The sequence below is a fragment of the Chiloscyllium plagiosum genome, chromosome 19 (genome assembly GCF_004010195.1).
Source record: "Chiloscyllium plagiosum isolate BGI_BamShark_2017 chromosome 19, ASM401019v2, whole genome shotgun sequence".
Classification (NCBI taxonomy): Eukaryota; Metazoa; Chordata; class Chondrichthyes; order Orectolobiformes; family Hemiscylliidae; genus Chiloscyllium; species Chiloscyllium plagiosum.
Genome location: NC_057728.1, coordinates 11,071,589 through 11,089,663, shown reverse-complemented (window position 1 = coordinate 11,089,663; position 18,075 = coordinate 11,071,589). Strand labels below are relative to the sequence as shown.

The following is an 18,075-nucleotide window of genomic DNA, read 5'->3' as shown; positions in this document are numbered from 1 at the left end:
CTTGTTTGTTTCTTTTCCCTGCAGTGTTCTGTCAGTTGTGGTTCTGGGAGGGTCACTCGTCAGGTTGTTTGCACTAGCTACCACCATCAAATCACGATCACGGATGATAGTGACTGCAATGCCATAGGGAAACCGCCTCAGGAGCAAGAATGCAGTATGCCCCCGTGCCCCCCGACGTATCACCAACATGACTACCCTGCACAGTTCCCACAGCGCGATTATCCACAAACCCATGCGGACTATCCCTCCCAGGACGTGGCTGGTCAAAATACGTGGAACAGCCCATCACGGGGGAGTCAGTGGCGGACAGGACCTTGGGGAGCAGTAAGTGATGTACACAGTTTAAAGATCGTTTGTTGAATAGCCAGCTACCAGTTCCTTTTTTTTTTAAACAAGGACAGTTCAGAAGAATTGAAAATTTCAAAACTGAGATTGACAGATTTTTATTGGGGGATTGGTATTAATGATTACACAAACACAGGAGGTCAATAGAGTTAAGATACCAATCAACTGTGCCCTAAACTTATTGATGGGGCAATCTCAGAGAGCTGAGTGGTCTTTTACTGTCCCTGTGTAAATGGACATTACTACAAAAGAATATGAGTACAAGTCCTTCAGTTGTAAAGTGTCCTTTAAAGCTGGATGAGCACAAATATTGTCAGGCCCTCTCTTCAAAATATAAAGTGATTCGAAAAGGGATTTAAATAAAGCTTGTAGAAATGTATAGAGCCTTAAGGAAAAGAAGAAGATTTTCAACAGCGAAACCATCTGTTGGAAAACTCTTGACCTATCCTGAATATCCTATTCACAGCTTCAGGCCAGAGCTGGCTCCCTGTCCGTAATATCTCCAAATGTGGCTTAATACCAGCTTTCGATTAATGATGCTTTTGTGCAATTCTTTGGAATGTGCGACAAAGACATACGTTCTTGTGGCTGCCATTCATCCTTTTCCAATCTGCTGTGTGTTAACCAATGAGCTGAACAGGTTTTTAAAGATGATAAAACATATTCATCTCTATTTTCTAAGACAACTTTGCTGCCTGTGACAATTTACATCAAAGGAGCAATTAGCTGACTTTGTAGTAACTGTGAGAAGCCTCACCTATGAATCTGGAATTCCTGAGGTGCATTGCTGTGTATTCTTTGAATGAAAAGTCATGGGTGTCCTTCACCGCCCTGCTATGATCCGCAGATTAGTGCTAAACCTCTCATCACCCAAACACAAAAAATGGCATCCTCATTATTCCTAAAACACCTACATGCAGATCAGAAATCTTTAGGCCATTTAGAGTAAGAATCCATCTGTTGTCGAAAAGAGCTCAATCATTGATTTAGAATCATAAAGCTGTATTAGTTTTCCAGAGTGACTTATTGACCAACAAACTGTTTTAGTGCTCGAGCACTTGCACAGGTGGATTTCAGCGACGGGTCGTCGTCTGCCAAGATGCAGAAGGACGGCCTGCCAACAACTGTGACGAAAGAGTGAAGCCAGCAGAGACCAGGCACTGCGATGCTGGAACATGTCCTCATTGGAATTATGGCAACTGGGGTGAGGTACGCCGTCCAAGAAGCGAATAACATTTTCTAGAAATTACTCGATGTCTCAACATTAACGTCATTGTATTCCAAGTCATTTCAGCTCTTTGTTGAAGTATTTGTTTAGCAGTCACACAACACCAGGTTATAGTTTGGCAGGTTTATTTGAAATCACAAGCTTTCAGAGTGTTGCTCCTACATCAGGTGATTTCAAATAAATCTGCTGAACTATAACCTGGTGTTGTGTGACGTCTGACTTTGTCGACCCCAGTCCAACACCAGCACGTTTTTATTGTTGTGTCACCATAGTCTTACCAGACCATAGGGACTGCTCTCTCATTAGAGAGAAGCGACTGGTGGTGATTTAACCTGGAGGGCTACAAGATCTCAGGTGAGGGAATAGATTGAGAAGGAGAGTCCTTTATGGTAACCTTACACCAGTGATGGGAATTAAACCCACATTGCTAGCATCACACTGTTCTGCAAACCAACGGTTCCACATCATGAAACATTTGTTATGATCGGTTTAAATTTTCTGAGTTACAGAACAGAAGTGGTCTCAATTGGCACTTAATTATCCTAAATATTATCCTTGTGCTCCACCCTTGTACTTGGCACTAGTCATCAAGTGGTTAAAGCAATGGACTAGAAATTAGTCAAAGTTTTGCTATATCAGCTCAACTCCTGCTAACTAGTTACTATGTTTGGCTGTTCACTGACCAAATCATTCCCCTCTGCATTTAAGAAAACACTAACTGTTCCAAGAGACTTTCTAATCAGTTAATACATTCATAAAATTTGCAGATGCTCGTAAGCAAACCAGAAGGGTTACTTAAAAAAAAAAATCTCACTTTGAGTGGTATCACCTACTTCCTTTTCTGTTGATGGCATTGATATCCTCTTCAGTGAAAACCTTCTATATTATGAGAGCAAATATCCTGGTATGGATACGCATTAGTCCTAATTGTTTCAGGGTAAACATTTTAAAATTGCTGGCTTTTGCAATTCTGAAGTTGGCTTCAGAATGCAGAATGCAGATTGAAGCTATTTAACTAACCTTTGGGCCTTTGTTTAGTTCCTACCTTTTTGACTAAGTTTTAAGTGATTAGTCCCCATATGTCCTTATGTGGCTCATGTCAAAACCTTCTTCTAAGCAACATTCTTGTCAAAGGACTTAATTGATGGAAGGGTCGCTGGACCCAAAACATTAACTCTGATTTCTCTCCATGGATGCGACTAGACCTGTCGTTTTTGTTTCTGATCTTCAGCATCTATGGTTCTTTTGGTTTTTATTTTGACTTAATTGGACTTTACAGACGTTAAATGTGCTATTTAAGTGCCGCATGTGTTGTTGTGAATGATCATGCTTTGTGTGAACCAGCCTAATAGCAATCTTTTCACATCTTGGATAAAGACCTGATTTGATGATTACAATATGTTTCTGACAAGTAAGTCCAAAAATAGATAAAGCTGCTGAATCCGCAACCAAATCATACAGATAGAAAGATACTATTGACCCAGTAAAATCTTTAGCTTATGACTGATTGAAGTCCACTAAAGATCAACACAAAGTACAAGTTGTGGATGCAGCCTATTGAGCAAAGCTATACACTTGAGATCAAGTCCCAGTTAAGCACAACTCCCGGTTAACCTATTGTTTACCCTGTTCTAATAATGGGTTTTGATTCTCACGCAGTGTACACAACCATGTGATGGTGGGACAAGAACAAGGCTGGTCATCTGTCAACTGCCAAATGGTCAAAGACTGAATGACCAAAACTGTGACATCTTGGAAAAGCCTCCAGATAGGGAACAGTGCAACATGCATCCTTGTCCTGGTGGTGTTTTATGGCATCGAGGACCATGGAATTCGGTATGATAGTATTCTTTCTCTTTTTCTCTTGTGATTGTATGTGTCTGCACAGGGTCATAATACTTGTGTGGTCAATTCCAGGGAGCTGTAATTAATTTTGTTTCTGAATGTAACTTAAGTGATAGCTACATAAGTAATTTTTTTATAAGAAGAAGGGATGGATTAAAAGACCAATTGTTGTCAGGGATACATTCCATGTAGTTGTTACATTTTCAGGTCAAGAGCTAAGATGGTGCTTTATGATAAATAAAAGGCATTATTAAAGTTCTGTTCAACAAAAGCCTTTGGAAAAATTGGCTTCAATGGTCACATATCTCTAATTATAAAACTAAATAGTATTCTGGTTTTAGATATAGAATGGAAACATTTTTATATTGGAAAAAATAATGATAATGTATAATTTGGTTTCCTTTGGTTTCACTTGGTTAATGGTTGCCCTATAAACACCATTAATGATTTGTAAATTTGTGTATAGGGAGTTCTTTTTAATAGCAGCAGATTATAACTGCAACTTATGAAAACCAGATCATTTGTATAATAGAAAGTGTAATTTTGTACAGTCTGTATCTTTAATGATTGTTTTAATCATGAATGCAAGGATGGAACTTTTTGTTATGCACATTTTTTAATGCTATCTTTCTGACGGGTGCTGTTAATATCCACAGACACAAATTTTTGGGTCTGTCTGCAATTAAGTCAACAAAAACCCAGATTGCACATTGAAAATAATGTGGGACTTGCTGTCATAAACCCTCCTCTCATTTCAGAATCCAGGTCAATGTAAAAGAAAAGCAAATTGTATGTGGATGGCAGAATATTATTAAAGTAACTTAGCTCTGCTACCTTTATATATATATAAAATACTTTCACATAGAAGATGAGTATTTATCTCATTACTGCAGAACTCTGTTAAGCTCACCTAACAGTTGGATTCCATTCATTGGGCCTTTCTCTTGCTGGGAATCTCCAGTCATAGTTGGTGGATGCTCCAATTAGTATCAGAGGAAAAAAAGTACAATATTCTAAGGTTAAAAAAGGCAGAAGGAAGAAGACTATGAGCTATCACAGGTATTAATGTTGTATCCTGATTAGGGCACACTACTTGATGCATTGAATCAAAGAAAATCCAATTGGGCATTATTGGGACTATTCTTTGTTTCTTTGAAAATAACTTGGTGACTGCAAGTTTCATTGCAGTTACATGTTTGTAGCCATTTATAGATTATTACCTCTAAACACATTGGTTCCAGTGCAATAGAACAAATGGGAAAGTACCTCCATTCATTTGTGATGATGCAGCTTTTGTTGCTTCACTTGTGGCCAGCATTGCAAAAGATCTTAGCCATATGTTTGGTGCTACCTGTCCTCAGTGAGCTCAGCAGATGCTTACAGTCCCTGCAAAACATGGGGAGCTGCTTATTCTGTTAAACTAATAAAAATGTTGCAAAACCCTTTATTTCCAGTTCCACCTTTTAAGATGTGTAGGTCAATAACCAATGTTGCATGTAGAAAATATGTGAGCAGTTGGATATGTTGTAGTCACTCATTTGTCTTGTTGGTTACATTGGTAAAGCTTCTCTGAGCTCTAGCTGTGGCAAGCTGTAGAATTCTCTCATTGGCAACTTGACATGTAATCTTGGTGGCTGGTGTGTCATTACCTGAACAATATTGTCAAATAAAATGCATTTTGAAAATGCTTTAGCCTTGCTGTAATTGATATTAATGAATGAACTATATTTTTAAATCAAGTATTCATATTTTCATTTTAATCTTTAAATTCCTGGTCATTCCCTACTCTGACTACGTCAATCTGATCCTTTCTGAGCATCTCTTTGTTCAATCAGTCTTATGTTAATTTCTGATTGATAAGTTCTCCAGTCCTTCAATAAACCCCTGTGTCCTCACAAGAACAGAATTGCCATCCTCATCAGAAGACATTGTAGTCTGCTTGTATTTTGATGAGAAAAGCAGACCATTAGAGCCTTTTTTTTTGTGGAAATTGAGAACTCCGTTTTAAAAAAGAAAGACAGGATATGGTAAAAACTAACCTGACCATTGTGAAAGGCAAGAGGGACTTGCACTCTCCTCTTAAATGAAGGAAGAAACATAGTTACATTCAGCAGCTGTAGAGATCTTCAGAGGGTTGGAAAAATTTAGTAAAGACCGTCCATAGTTTTATGCGCTGACCTTTAGTTATTTGAACTCAAGTGGGATATAGTGCATTTTATTTTCTCACAGGCATCATTTTCATAAGAATTTTAACCAAACTTCCTAATTTTTTTTGCGTACACACATGACACAGATTAAATCACTGCAGCTCTTGTATTTGATGAATACTCTGACACTCTGTGGCCCTTGATGAAACAAGATAGTAACAAAATGCAGTTCTATAAAGACCCTTTAATTTTAAGCTTTATTTTGTTGTTAAAGTAAAAGTAATTGAAGAAGACACATTAACCACTAGTTTCATGTTCAAGTAGCCAACTAAAGCCATTTTCCCTGTCAATAGTAGTTTGCAAATAATACCTATTTGTTGATTCATCAAATGCAATTTCAATTTGAATTTGCTTTTTTTTGTCAGTGTTTCCAGTTTCTCCAGATAAACACAGCATCCTCGCTGTTTGCTAACAGTTACGTGTTCACTATACAAATCTATTTTTTGTTGGCCTCTGCTGCTACTCACATATTCTCAATTATCTGTTACTTGTAAATTGTGATGCATGATCTGCCTTACGTATTTTGAGCAGGACCTCCATTGGTAAGCCCACCTTTGCCCATCTAAAATAATCAGTAGGCTAAAATGAATGGGTTGCAGCAAATACTGTATCATCAGTGCTGAAGACACTTAATTTACTTTTTTTTAAAGTGTATTTATTTTTTGCATTCTTTCAGTAACAATATTTATTTTAGATGACATATGGAAAGTAACTACTTTGTTCTTATGTTCAAACTGTAAAATATTAAAGAGTACAATGTTGTAGAACCCATCTGGTGTTGTTATTATGTTGCAAACAATTCAAACCTTTTGATATGTCATTTCTTGAAACTATTTTCAGTAGACTGTGGACTGTTTAATGATCAATGGCTTGTTCTGTACTTCAGGTAGAGGGAACCGAGTAAGTAGTTGTTCTTTCAAAGTATTTTGATTACAACATCTAGGGTGAATAATTCCACTTTATGAAGTTCCTTTTGCTTATGAGTTCTTCCTTCATTCCCTATGTGCACCCTTTTTATGCATCAGAGGCCAAGCCCATCAATTTCTCCATAACCTCCTTACTGGCTGATGAATTAGGTGAGGCTGTTGATGAAAGCCACATGATTATTCAAGTTCTTCATTAATCAGCACTTTCACTTCCTTACCTGTGATTGTACAAACTAATGAAAACCCAAGAAAAATAAGAGTTGGTTCTTCAAGATTACCATACTGTTATGGACCAGACCAGATTCCCTTAAAATATTTTAAGAAGGTAGCTCAAACCCTAACTTTTTCTTATTTTAAAGGCACATATAAAGTACTATGTCCCAGATGCAATTTGACTGGTCAGACTACTCGATGTTACAAAATTTATTCAAACACTATAGTTAAAGTACAGCAAAAGAAAGGACAACTTAGAATAACAACACTATTGGAAAACTTAACAGAATAATATATATAGTAACTATTACTAATTAACTGTTCCAACATACTAACATCCCAAACACTTTGGCAAAACGACAACTTCAGAAAAAGCAGATTTTGTCTCACTCGCAATCCGGCAGCCTAGGAAGAGGGCCCTCAGCTTTTGGCTGTAATTGAGAGAGGGAGAAATAATTTGCACTTCTTCAAGCCCACAACAGCAACTGCTTAAAGCTAAATCTAAAAAACTTTTTTAAAAAACTAGAAATCCTGATCTGTGAGAGCTTAATCACACCCACTCAGGCTGCTTCTATAGTTCTAATTTGTTATTAAAAATCCCAAGGTCTCACGAGTTGTTTAGCTTCTCATAGATTGCTCAGCACATATTCTCCCAAACACGCTGTAAAAGAAACCAGGACAAAACACACCTCTTAAAGTCACAGATTTTCTGAACGTACACAAAGGAACACATACTGACGCAAGAGTGAAATCAGGAGGTATACATCTGTAATGTTTTACTCCACGAATACACCTGTTGGACATAATGACGAGTTTCGGATTCTCCCCACACCAACTGGCTGTCAGAGATAGAACAGCATGAGATGGGTCAGCAGTAAATGTTGCAATAGGCAACACCTTGTGGCATGCCTTTCTTATAATTTTTTCATACAGTAATTAGAAATGTTGCTTGCTGTTGCTCTGACAGCTTGCTTAAGATGTGCTAGCTTCTACGTCAACTCATGAATCCTTTGCCAAGTGACATTCTGAGCTGCTGCCTCTGGGACAGGACCCCAGAGTGCACAACAAGCCATTCCTTTCATACAATGATAACCTTACTGTAAAATTTGAGTTTGTCTCCTGAGTCTCCCCATTCGCCAACAATATAATTTGGATTTCTGAAATGTAAATAATGTAGTTCACTGTGACTCCCATGGAGTTATTTTTCTGTGGCTCTATAAACTGAGGGCAACTACAAATGCTACCGTTTTAACAGGCAGATATCGTAGATGTGCTTTGTTGGCTTGTATTGCAAATCCGACTTTCTGGTAGGACCAGATTGCTGACCATCGGGTTGCCTTGGTGATCACGCTTGCATAGGTACTGTAAGTTCTGGGTCTCATTGTCCATCCCACCGTTTTCCACTCCAAACCTAACAGGGATTCCTGCAGGACATGAGTGGAAATTTGGGTAGCAGCAGATTATGTACAATAATTGTACCCCAGAAGTCAGTCAATTGGTAAGAAGGGCATGTTGTGAACACTCTCAGAACCAGCGGGCAGGGGATGGCCAAGATTTCTATGTGGGGCTCAGAGGAACATTCATGTTCTTCCTGGTCCACGAAAACATGAAACATGCTCTTCGAACATACTGCTGAGAAATCCTCTAGCCTACAATGCAGTTGCACGCAGGTTTGAACTGGTAGGGAAACTGTCACTGCTTCCTCACCAGATCTCCAGATGAGATAGCAGATTAATTCTGCCCCCACTCCCTCGGCCGGTGGAGGCCAATTTGTTTATTTAACGTGGACCTGACTGGTTTGGAATGAGTATCCTTTCTGTCTGCTTTCATCCTTATTGCCTTCCTGGACTTAACTAAGTGTCTCAGCTAGCATCTGATTTGGAATTGTTCTCACTCTTTCCAAAGAACCGCAAACAAAGATGTGGTTAGCTGCAGCTAATTGCAAATTAACAAATGACGGCAACGAATCATCTTGCTGTGGCCTGCCTGAGTGAGGATTGAGTCACTCTTTAATTCAAGGTGTAGAATGACAAAGTGAAACCCCTTACAGAATCAGTGCCAAGGAAATTGTCTTCATTGAATAAGGAAACCGTCTCCGTTAATAGGAACTGACTTACGAAATCCAGAAAAGTCATGGCGTCAGGGGAACTTCTGTTTCATTTATAACTGGGGCAGAAGGGTCAAGTGGAAAGTTGGACTGACCTGGCAATATTTAGGAAAATATGGCATTTGTAAATTTGCCTTCAATTAGATCATCTACCTTGGTGTGTTATCAATTAAATGTTTTTTTTGATGTAAACCGAGAGAGGCCAGTACTCCATGAGTATGGCTGGGAATTTGATATGTAATGCTTTTCAAATAAGATGAATGCTGAGAAAATCACTCTGCACCATGACAGAGACATTGCCTGAAACATTTGTTCACCTTTAGATCTTTTAAGATGGCTGTCTTATTTTGTTTTTAACAGCATACAAAAGAGAATGACTGACAGCAGCATATTAACAGAGCTCTGCATTCTATATGTTCAGGAAGGCCTCTCTCGCCCTCACATAGCCACTGTCAGTCTGTCTCACTCACTCTAATATTGGGATTGATTTTAATTGGAGGGACAAGCGAGGTGGTGAAAACGCCCCATCCCCCCCTCCACCCTTCCTCCTGCTGTGGGGAGGTCATCTGGAGGCCTAGCGCAGAAACAGAAAGTGCTGCAGAAAAGAAACATGTCTGGCAGGAAACAGAGTTAACGGTTTGAATCCTGTTGGAAGATGAAGCCCGAACTTTCTTGGAATGATTGAGGGCAGTCTCCCTCCTGATCCTCACGGTGGGGCCGGAGGGCAGGAGCAAGATTTGGGCCAGGACCCAACATAGCATTGCTTAGCAGCACCATAGCTGTCAATGCCTCGCAAGCACAGATTGCAGCCTGTGTTGGTCACCCTGGTAACCATGGTTCAGCTTTAAAGTCCCTCATCCTCTCCAAATGCCTCCTCTTCCTCAACGTGTAGTCTCCGGAGATCCTCTCAAACATCAGTTAAAATATGGCAGTTTCGATCTTACTGTAGGGCCATGGTTTTTAGATCTAAATTAGGCCCCACTCATGGAGCTTCGGCTAACATTCCATTCAGTGAAGATAAAATGGCGCTGGCTGGGTTAGACTGGGACAATTTTGATCCTTTACACATTTCACATTTACTATTAACCCTGCTATCCACTCGGTTCTTAACATTTTAAAACAACCTACATCAGCCCAATGCCATTGCTTTATTTACCTTTCTGCTTAAATGCTATTATCGAAATCATAAAATGGAAGCGGATAGAAGGAGATTGTTCAGCCATCAAGTCTGTGCCCACTTTCTGCAAGGTTAAATTAATACATTCCATTGTCCTGCCCTTTTCCTATAGCCCTGAAATATCTTTCCCCTCAGGTACTTGTTCTTCAATTTCTTTTTGGAAGTCCAAGCAGAAGCTAACTCTATCGCACTTTCTGCATAAAAATGTTTCCTCATGTTGCTGCTGGTTCTGTAGCCAATCATATTAAAATGGCCTCCTCTGGCTCTTTCACCAATGGGAGCGATTTCTCATGATTTACTCTGCCTGCACCTCGCTGATTTTGAGCACCTCTGTTAAAGCATTCTCTAAAGAGATCGATCCTAGCATCTTCAAATATCTACATAACTGAACTCCATCATTCTTGGAAACAAAACTCGTGGAAACATGTTTTGCACCTCTTAGAGGCTTTTGCATCCTTTCCAAAATGAATTGCCCTGAATTTGGCACCCCTTAAGCTTCAGCCATTGTTTTATTAATATTTATTGCAGCATCTGTATGCTTTCTCAACCTGCCCAACATCCTTAGTTGCTGCACTCCATTTAGGATTCTATCCTTTGTTTTATATTGCTTCTCCTAGATCTTTCTGCCAAAATGTATCATGTCACACTTACTGTATTAAATTTTAACTGCCACTTATCCCCCATTCCATTAACCTGTTGGTCTTCACTTACTGTCCATCAATATCCTCCTTACATATAGTAACAGCTCCAATTTTGTGCCATCTGCATGTTGAGATTGTTCACCCAGGTTTAGGTCGTTAACATCAAGAGAAGCAGTGATCCTGCTACTAACCCCTCAACATTTTATCAAATACAACAGATCGACTGATTACTCTGCTCATCTCTCTCTGTGCCCTGACTGAAAACCTGAACGCAGTTTTGATTGAAATGATTTTCCGTTTACCAGTCAAGTAACTCATGGTTGTCCAAGTCACTGTTAATTTTCCCTGGATTTTTGTTACTAAGTCCATTAAGGTGAAACTCTCTGATCTGTTCTGTTGTGTTTACGTTTACATCCTGATTTAACTAAGACTGGAACAGTTTTTCAGTATCAATCCTATATTTGAAAGAAGTTTGGAAGATTATGGCTAGTACCTCCTCATGTTCCTCCCTAATTTTCCACTGTGCCTTCGGATGGTGACTTATAAACTTTAAGGTCACATATGCTCTCCAAATGCCTCCTCTTCCTCATTTTGTAGGCCACTGATATCTCAATTACCTCCTCTTTCATCATGTCTTTGGTTGCTCCATGGTAAAGTGAGATGAACTTTAGTTTGGGTATATAAAATTCGAGTAAGCAATTTGAAAAGAGCCATTCTCTTTAAAACACACACAGTTCATGAATTAGCCCATGTATACTAATATGCTTCAAAACCTGTTCAGATAAAATGAGCTTACTTTGTAAAGCATAGCTCACGTATTCCAAGAGTATTTGATGAATAGCAGATGCAAATATGCCAACATAGTTTTTTTCACTTCTGTAAAATTTAAATGAGATGCTTGACCATCTGGGATTGCCGTATCGAGCTGACCATACACAAGACTCCAGTATTGTGTCTGTACAGGAGTGCGTGACACTGCATTAATGTTGATATGGTTGTCGAATTACATCATCCTTAAACTGGGAAAAACTTGTGTAAACTACATTTAATGGAAAACATATATCATTTATTATCAAAATATTAATGTTCCATAAAATCATGAGGTAAATTACCTAGATTTTGAAAATACCTCTTGTAAATAGATCATCTCTAATGTTGAAGCCTGAAGTGATGATAATGCTCATAGCTCACAATATTGACTGATTTCCTTTCCTTTCCTGAATTAATCATTTTCCAAGAGTCCTACCATTGGCAGGCATGCCTTCAGAAGCTGGGCTCTGTGCTCTGGAATTCCCTTGGAAAAAATTCTCTACTTTCTTCTCCTTTTGCAATCGTTCCTAAAGCCCACTGTGTGAGCAGACCTTTTCTCTTACCTCCTAATTGCTGCTGCTTTTGTTCAGCATCAGGTTTTGTCTGAATGAACCTCTGTGACGTGGCTTGGACTTTCTCCCACGTGAAAAAGGAGTTTGAAGGTATAGTGATAGTTGCTGTCATTTTCCTTTCTGGCCTTGTCTGTACCAGATCATGCATTTGTCCTCCCAGCCATGAGGGGAACTTAAATGGATGGCTGTTGGTGTGGAGCATAGAAGGAAAATAAAGATCGGGACGTGTCAAGTTTCAATGGGGAGGTGATGGCCTAGTGGCATTATCACCAGACTGTTAATTCAGTGACTCAGATAATGTTTTGGGGACCCAGATTCAAATCCAGCCAAAATTTAACTTCACTTAAAAAAAAACTCTGGAATTAACAGTCTAATGATGGCCAAGACCACTTGTCGGAAACTGTTGTCCTTACCTGGTCTGGCCTATACGAGACTCCAGAACCACTGCAATGTGGTTGATTTGTAACTGCCCTCTGAGCAACTAGCAATGGGCAATAAATGCTGATCTAGCCCCAGCAATGCCCTCATCCTGTGAATGAATAAGAAAAGTGCACAGCAATGTAATCATCTATTTATCAATCATCTATTTGAGTCATGATAGTGACTGAAATATCTCAGCCAGGCCACTAGGATGCCCACCACTCCCCTGCTCACAGTCGATTAATGACTGTGAAATCTTCTACGTCCACCTGAGAAGTCAGGTTCATTCCTCATCAGAATGATAGACTCTCAAACCATCTCATCATCAGGAGAGTAAAAGTAAAGGATAAACATTTTTTCAGGGCGAGGATAAATCTGAAGAATATTCTGTCAACCTCACTCAAGCAGTTACCTCAACAGTTGCAATGGTAGAAGACTAAGTGAGTAATGTTCTTACCTCTGAGCCAGGTGTTCCAGGTTCAAGTCCCACCTCTTGCGGAGGTGTGTCATAACATCTCTCAACAGTTGATTAGAAAATATTCTAGAAGCCTACCAGCCCAGAAAACATTGTGTTCCAAAGGAAACCTAAAAGATCACAGGAAAACAGTTTCCAAGAAGTGTGGAAGTATTTTATTTCCCAGTGTGGTATGGTTGTCTCTCAGACAAAGGATATAGTTTAGGTGTATTTTCAAACATATTGTGTGAAAAATGGCTGTCAGTTAAGTGACATTTTGTAATCATATGTTTTATGGTAATTTTAAAATGTGATTCCTTTTTAGTTTGAATGCCATATATGTTGTTCTCCAGCCATTTCACTCTAGTGGCAGCTGTTAAATAAGCCCAGCCTTTTCCCCTTGCACTTCTGTTGACATTTTGACCTCACTGGAATTAACTTCTTCGAAGAGACAAGATGGCCGGCAGTAAATAATGAAATAGAGGATTATACCTTCCACTGAGGAATCAGAAATAATGATTAATCATCAAAATTTGAACTTGGGGATTAACTTTGATATTTTAAAAAGTGTCTTGAATTAACTAAAATGTGCATTATGCTGTTGGCTATTTCTTACTGTTTGACTTTGATTAATGACCTTATTCCCACTTCTGACAATATAGTGGATGTATTTCCTGATGATTTCACAATATTTTGCACCACTTGCAACTCTTCAGATACTGAAGCATTCAGTGTGATCTGAAAAGCAGGCTCAGGCTGATATGTGACAAATTGCACTCCTTGCCACTCAAGTGCTAGGCCATAACCATCTCCAACTAAAGAGAAAATGACCATTCTTGCCACATATCTTTGCTAAGTGAAGCTAAATCAATCAATCTTCCACCATTCATCAGTGAGTCGTCCACATCGTGAAATGCTTTCAGTGCTCAAAATGTTTCCATGGCCCATTCAACCTTTGGTCTGGACAACCTTCAACAAAATACCAACAAATGGTCAAACATTCTCCTCTGCTCCTGTCATATTTGATTCAGCCATTGTGTCTTTCTGGCCAATATCTGTTGTTGACAGCATGAAACAATTTTCTTATGCCTACACAACTAGAGTCAGAGAGGTGTACAATATGAAAACAGACCCTTCGGTCTAACCCGTCCATGCCGACCAGATATCCCAAGAATTCTGTCTTGAGTTTAAGGAGTCTATGAAATCCATTACCTGTTGTCTTTTGGTCATTCCGCAACCAGGTAATTGTTAACAAATATTCCTTGACTGGCTTTTTCTGGACCAGTTGTTTCTTGACTGGTTTGATTTGTCTTACAGTTTGAAGACGATAGAGGTCATTCATGTTCAGACTCAGGAGTGAGAACTCTTGCTTGTGAAGTGTGAATATATAATTTGGTCTGCCTTCTGATTCCTCATGTATTAATCAGTTGTTGCAGCATATCTTAAATGTCAAGTGGGTAAACCTCCTGGAACATCTAGGGGCACTTTGTAAACGGTATGTTTTCAACCATAGTTCTCTATCTGCTAATATAGTGACATTCATCACTACATCAAGCTTGAAATTGGTGAGATACCCATGGACATGATTATCCTCTTTCCTAAATGTTGGGGCTGGATCACTTGTTTCCCTTCAGAACGCTTTAGGCTTTCTTCCCTTGTTAAGTTATCCCATGAACCTCTTTGTATGAGTAGTTATCTGACTTCTTGCTTTTTGTGACTACCCTTCAAAGAATTTTCTGGAAGTGACCGATTATTTTTAATACTTGGGCACTGTTCGTACTTGTGTGAAGTTTTCCCATTCCACAGCTAACAAGACTGAGAGTATCTAATGTCGGTTCTGCTCACTATACTGCTTTGTTACATGCATCTTCTTTGGTTAGTACAATTTGAATGGATTCCATTGAGCTCCTGTGATAAAGTTAATGTCCTCCTGTAAGGATTGATCTGTACAACATCGTCCAGTCTTCAGCTTTACTCCCCACCTGTATGGCTTTCTCTAGGATTAAATCATCTTTTCGTTACAACAAATCTGACCAAAACAACCAATCCAACATTAATTCTGTCCTTTTTAAAATATTATTTCTCTAACTTGTAGAGATCATCAACTATGTATGGATATCCAATTATGCTGAACCCATCTGTTAATTCTTGTTCTTTCAAGAGTTTTACTTGTTGTGAGGTTAAAATTAAAACCCTTCAGAACTTCTTCAAAAGTATGTTTTACTTTTTTATACCTTAGTGTCCTAAAACATCATAAGCTATAATCTCAATTCATATAACAGTACATTAACTTGTTCAGCTTCTGACTTAGTGTAATTTGGAAATTATTCTGTATCTTTGTTTTCTCGAAGATGGGTCTTATGTGTCTTTTTTGCCCCACCTCTGAAATTAAGTCTTCCTGTAAATATTATTTCTGATGCCAGGTTTTCCTGATGTGATTTTTCATTTTCCTTGCTGAGAAGGATTTTAATTTTCAGAAATACCAGTGCTGTTGCTCTGGCTGGTACTGGAGTATTTTCCTGTGCTGTGGTCCAAATGCAGGATTCCCATCTTCTGTAGCTAATATATATAGCCACGTTTCAAGAGTAAATTGGGGGGGGGGGGGGGTGGCTGAATTTTTCGTGGATTTTCTGGATGTATCCCACTATTCATAGACTAAATAAATGATTCCTGTTTCCTTAATGGTTTTATTGAATTAGGTATAATATTATGAACTGCACATCATGCAATTTGCAACTGCCATTGACTAATTCAACAGCTCCAGGAAATTCATAACTCTCCTGCTTCAGCCCATCTCTATCCAAGTTTGCAAGGTTTATTTTCAAATTGATTGGAGGTCTTGTTTTGTTAAATCTTGCCAATATGTTTTCTGCTGGAGTATACTTAAATAATCAGCTCTTCCTGCTGCTAACTATCTGCATTACTACTACTGCACGTGATATGATGCAGTTAAGTGAAAGCCACACCACTGCACAGTATATTATATCAGCATTCCTTACCGTTGACTACCATGTATGCATTATTGTTCACAAAGAGTGTGTTTGCTCCATCCTCTTTCAAGATAGCAGTCTACAGGCCCCACTTGGTCTAGTGTGATAAAAGAAAACCACACACAAGTTGAACAAGACTCTTCAACAAAATAGTAGTTTATTGCATGTTAACAAGTAAATGAAGTTACCCTGATGCCATAGAAGTGGTTACAGACAATGAGGAGGCCCTGGATGTGGCTCTTGCTCCTTTCAGATCCTATGCCCATATTACCTCATCACGGGGAGGTGCTGTTGAAGACACTTGTCAGTATTCATTCTTTCAGATCCTGACAGAACAATTAGGATATGTGTTAAAATGTTGAAGCCCCAGCCCAGGGGAACGGCATTTGTTATTTAATACAAAGCAGAGAAACCACTATGTGATTCCCTCTCACATAGCCCAAAGCCACTTACCACCTCTAGGTTACCTCCAATTCCTTGTGTTGTCTCTGTTCCTGATAATCTCTCTGTGGCCCTTAACAAATGGTCTCTGGATGTCCTATAGGCAACATTCCCTAGACACTATCTGCTACTATAATGACCTCCTTCTGAAATGTGATAAGTTTAGTCAGAAGCAATGATAAGTCTAAGATGATTTTGTTTGATTAACTGATGCCTAACCAAATACTCAATTGCTCTGACAGTGACAGATGTATATTTACTGGGTTTCTCTGCCTTTGCCTGTTAAAATACAGGAGCGACATTTGCAATTGTACAATCCAAAAGCACAGTTATTCATTTTGGAAAGCATTGGGAATTCTGAACAATGCACCTGCAAGTTTCTCACCTGTTTGTTTTTACAACCCTGGAATGTAAACTGGTACGCTCTCGAGAGGTACAGTAAAGACAGGAGAAAAGAATGGAGAGTGGTGTTCTCTACAAGAACATGACGGATTTGTTGCAGTGGGAAAGGAGATGCAGGAGAGTGCCTGTTTACACAGGAGGTGCACAACTCGCAAAACACACAATCTCAGGGAGGGTGGTCTGTTAAAACAAAGTCAGGGCATGGACTGGTGACCATAACAAGGTTTAGCCTTAATTGTGTTTTTAACTCTGGTGTGCTGCCTGGTCCATGGAGTTCTGCAGGGACAGTTAACTATGCGTAAAACCATGCCGAAGATATTACTCTGCATTTACATGCCATGGATTCTTTATAAGCTGCGATTAAGGAGGACATGAATCAACTGTTCTGTTTATTCAAGAGGTATTTGTGAACTTATTTTGACATGAACCATTTTGCATTCACTTTGGCAATAATCAGGAACCACAGAAGCAGTAACTTCTCTTCCCCATATTGGCCGTTGCTCCATTGCACAAGCCGTCATTGACAGTGCCATTTGAATGCCTCTAGCATAAAACGATTAATTTTATTCGAGGGTTCATTTGAGAAATCCTTGAGAGCTATTTTATGACTTTTGGATGCTAGATTTTGGTTGTGAGGGACTCTCTGAGGGTAATGCCTCGATTAAAAGATATTAAAGAATTGAGAGATTCCAAGCTGTGCTGGTCATCAACAACAATTGAATACTTTTTATCTATCACCTAAGATGGAAGAGTGAAAGGGAGCAGTGCCCACACTTCTTTCTCTCTCTCTTTTTCTCTTGGGCTAGCTGACGCTTAATCCTACCATCCCCTGGCCAAACCTCCCTCTCCTTCCTTGGTGTCTCTTCTCCTCTCTCGCTTTCTCTACCCTTTCTCTTATATTCTCACACACACAGATATGCACACACTCCACTGACACCCTGACTTCCAACTCGCGCTCTCAAGTCAATCAGTGTTGATGCTGAGATTCTAGTTCTCTCCTTTTTCAGCTCATATTAAAATAGGAGGATTGTTGTAATTGGGAGAAGTGGCAAGTTCCCCATAATATGATCTCCAATAATGGATAAGGCAACCATGGTTAACCAGGGAAGTTAAAGGTAACGTCATGCTAAAAGAAGAAAGTGATACAATTTGGCTAAGGTTAGATATAAGACAGAGGATTGGAAAAGTTTTGCAAATCAACAAAAGATGACCAAAACAAAAAAATAAAGATGATGATAAACTTTGAGGGTAAACTTGCACAATCATCTTTAAATGTGTAAAAAGGAATAGTGATGTC

The 18,075-nt window shown here is 39.1% G+C and overlaps 1 protein-coding gene across 1 annotated transcript in view; it reads left to right on the top strand.

The window, feature by feature from the left end:
- LOC122559510 (A disintegrin and metalloproteinase with thrombospondin motifs 20-like) overlaps window positions 1–18,075 on the top strand; it is a 373,826-nt gene that overhangs the window by 236,889 nt on the left and 118,862 nt on the right. The window contains exons 26-28 of the mRNA XM_043709081.1: window positions 25–324; window positions 1,393–1,554; window positions 3,233–3,409. Coding sequence (XP_043565016.1) covers window positions 25–324; window positions 1,393–1,554; window positions 3,233–3,409 — 639 coding nt within the window. The remainder of the gene's footprint in view (window positions 1–24; window positions 325–1,392; window positions 1,555–3,232; window positions 3,410–18,075) is intronic.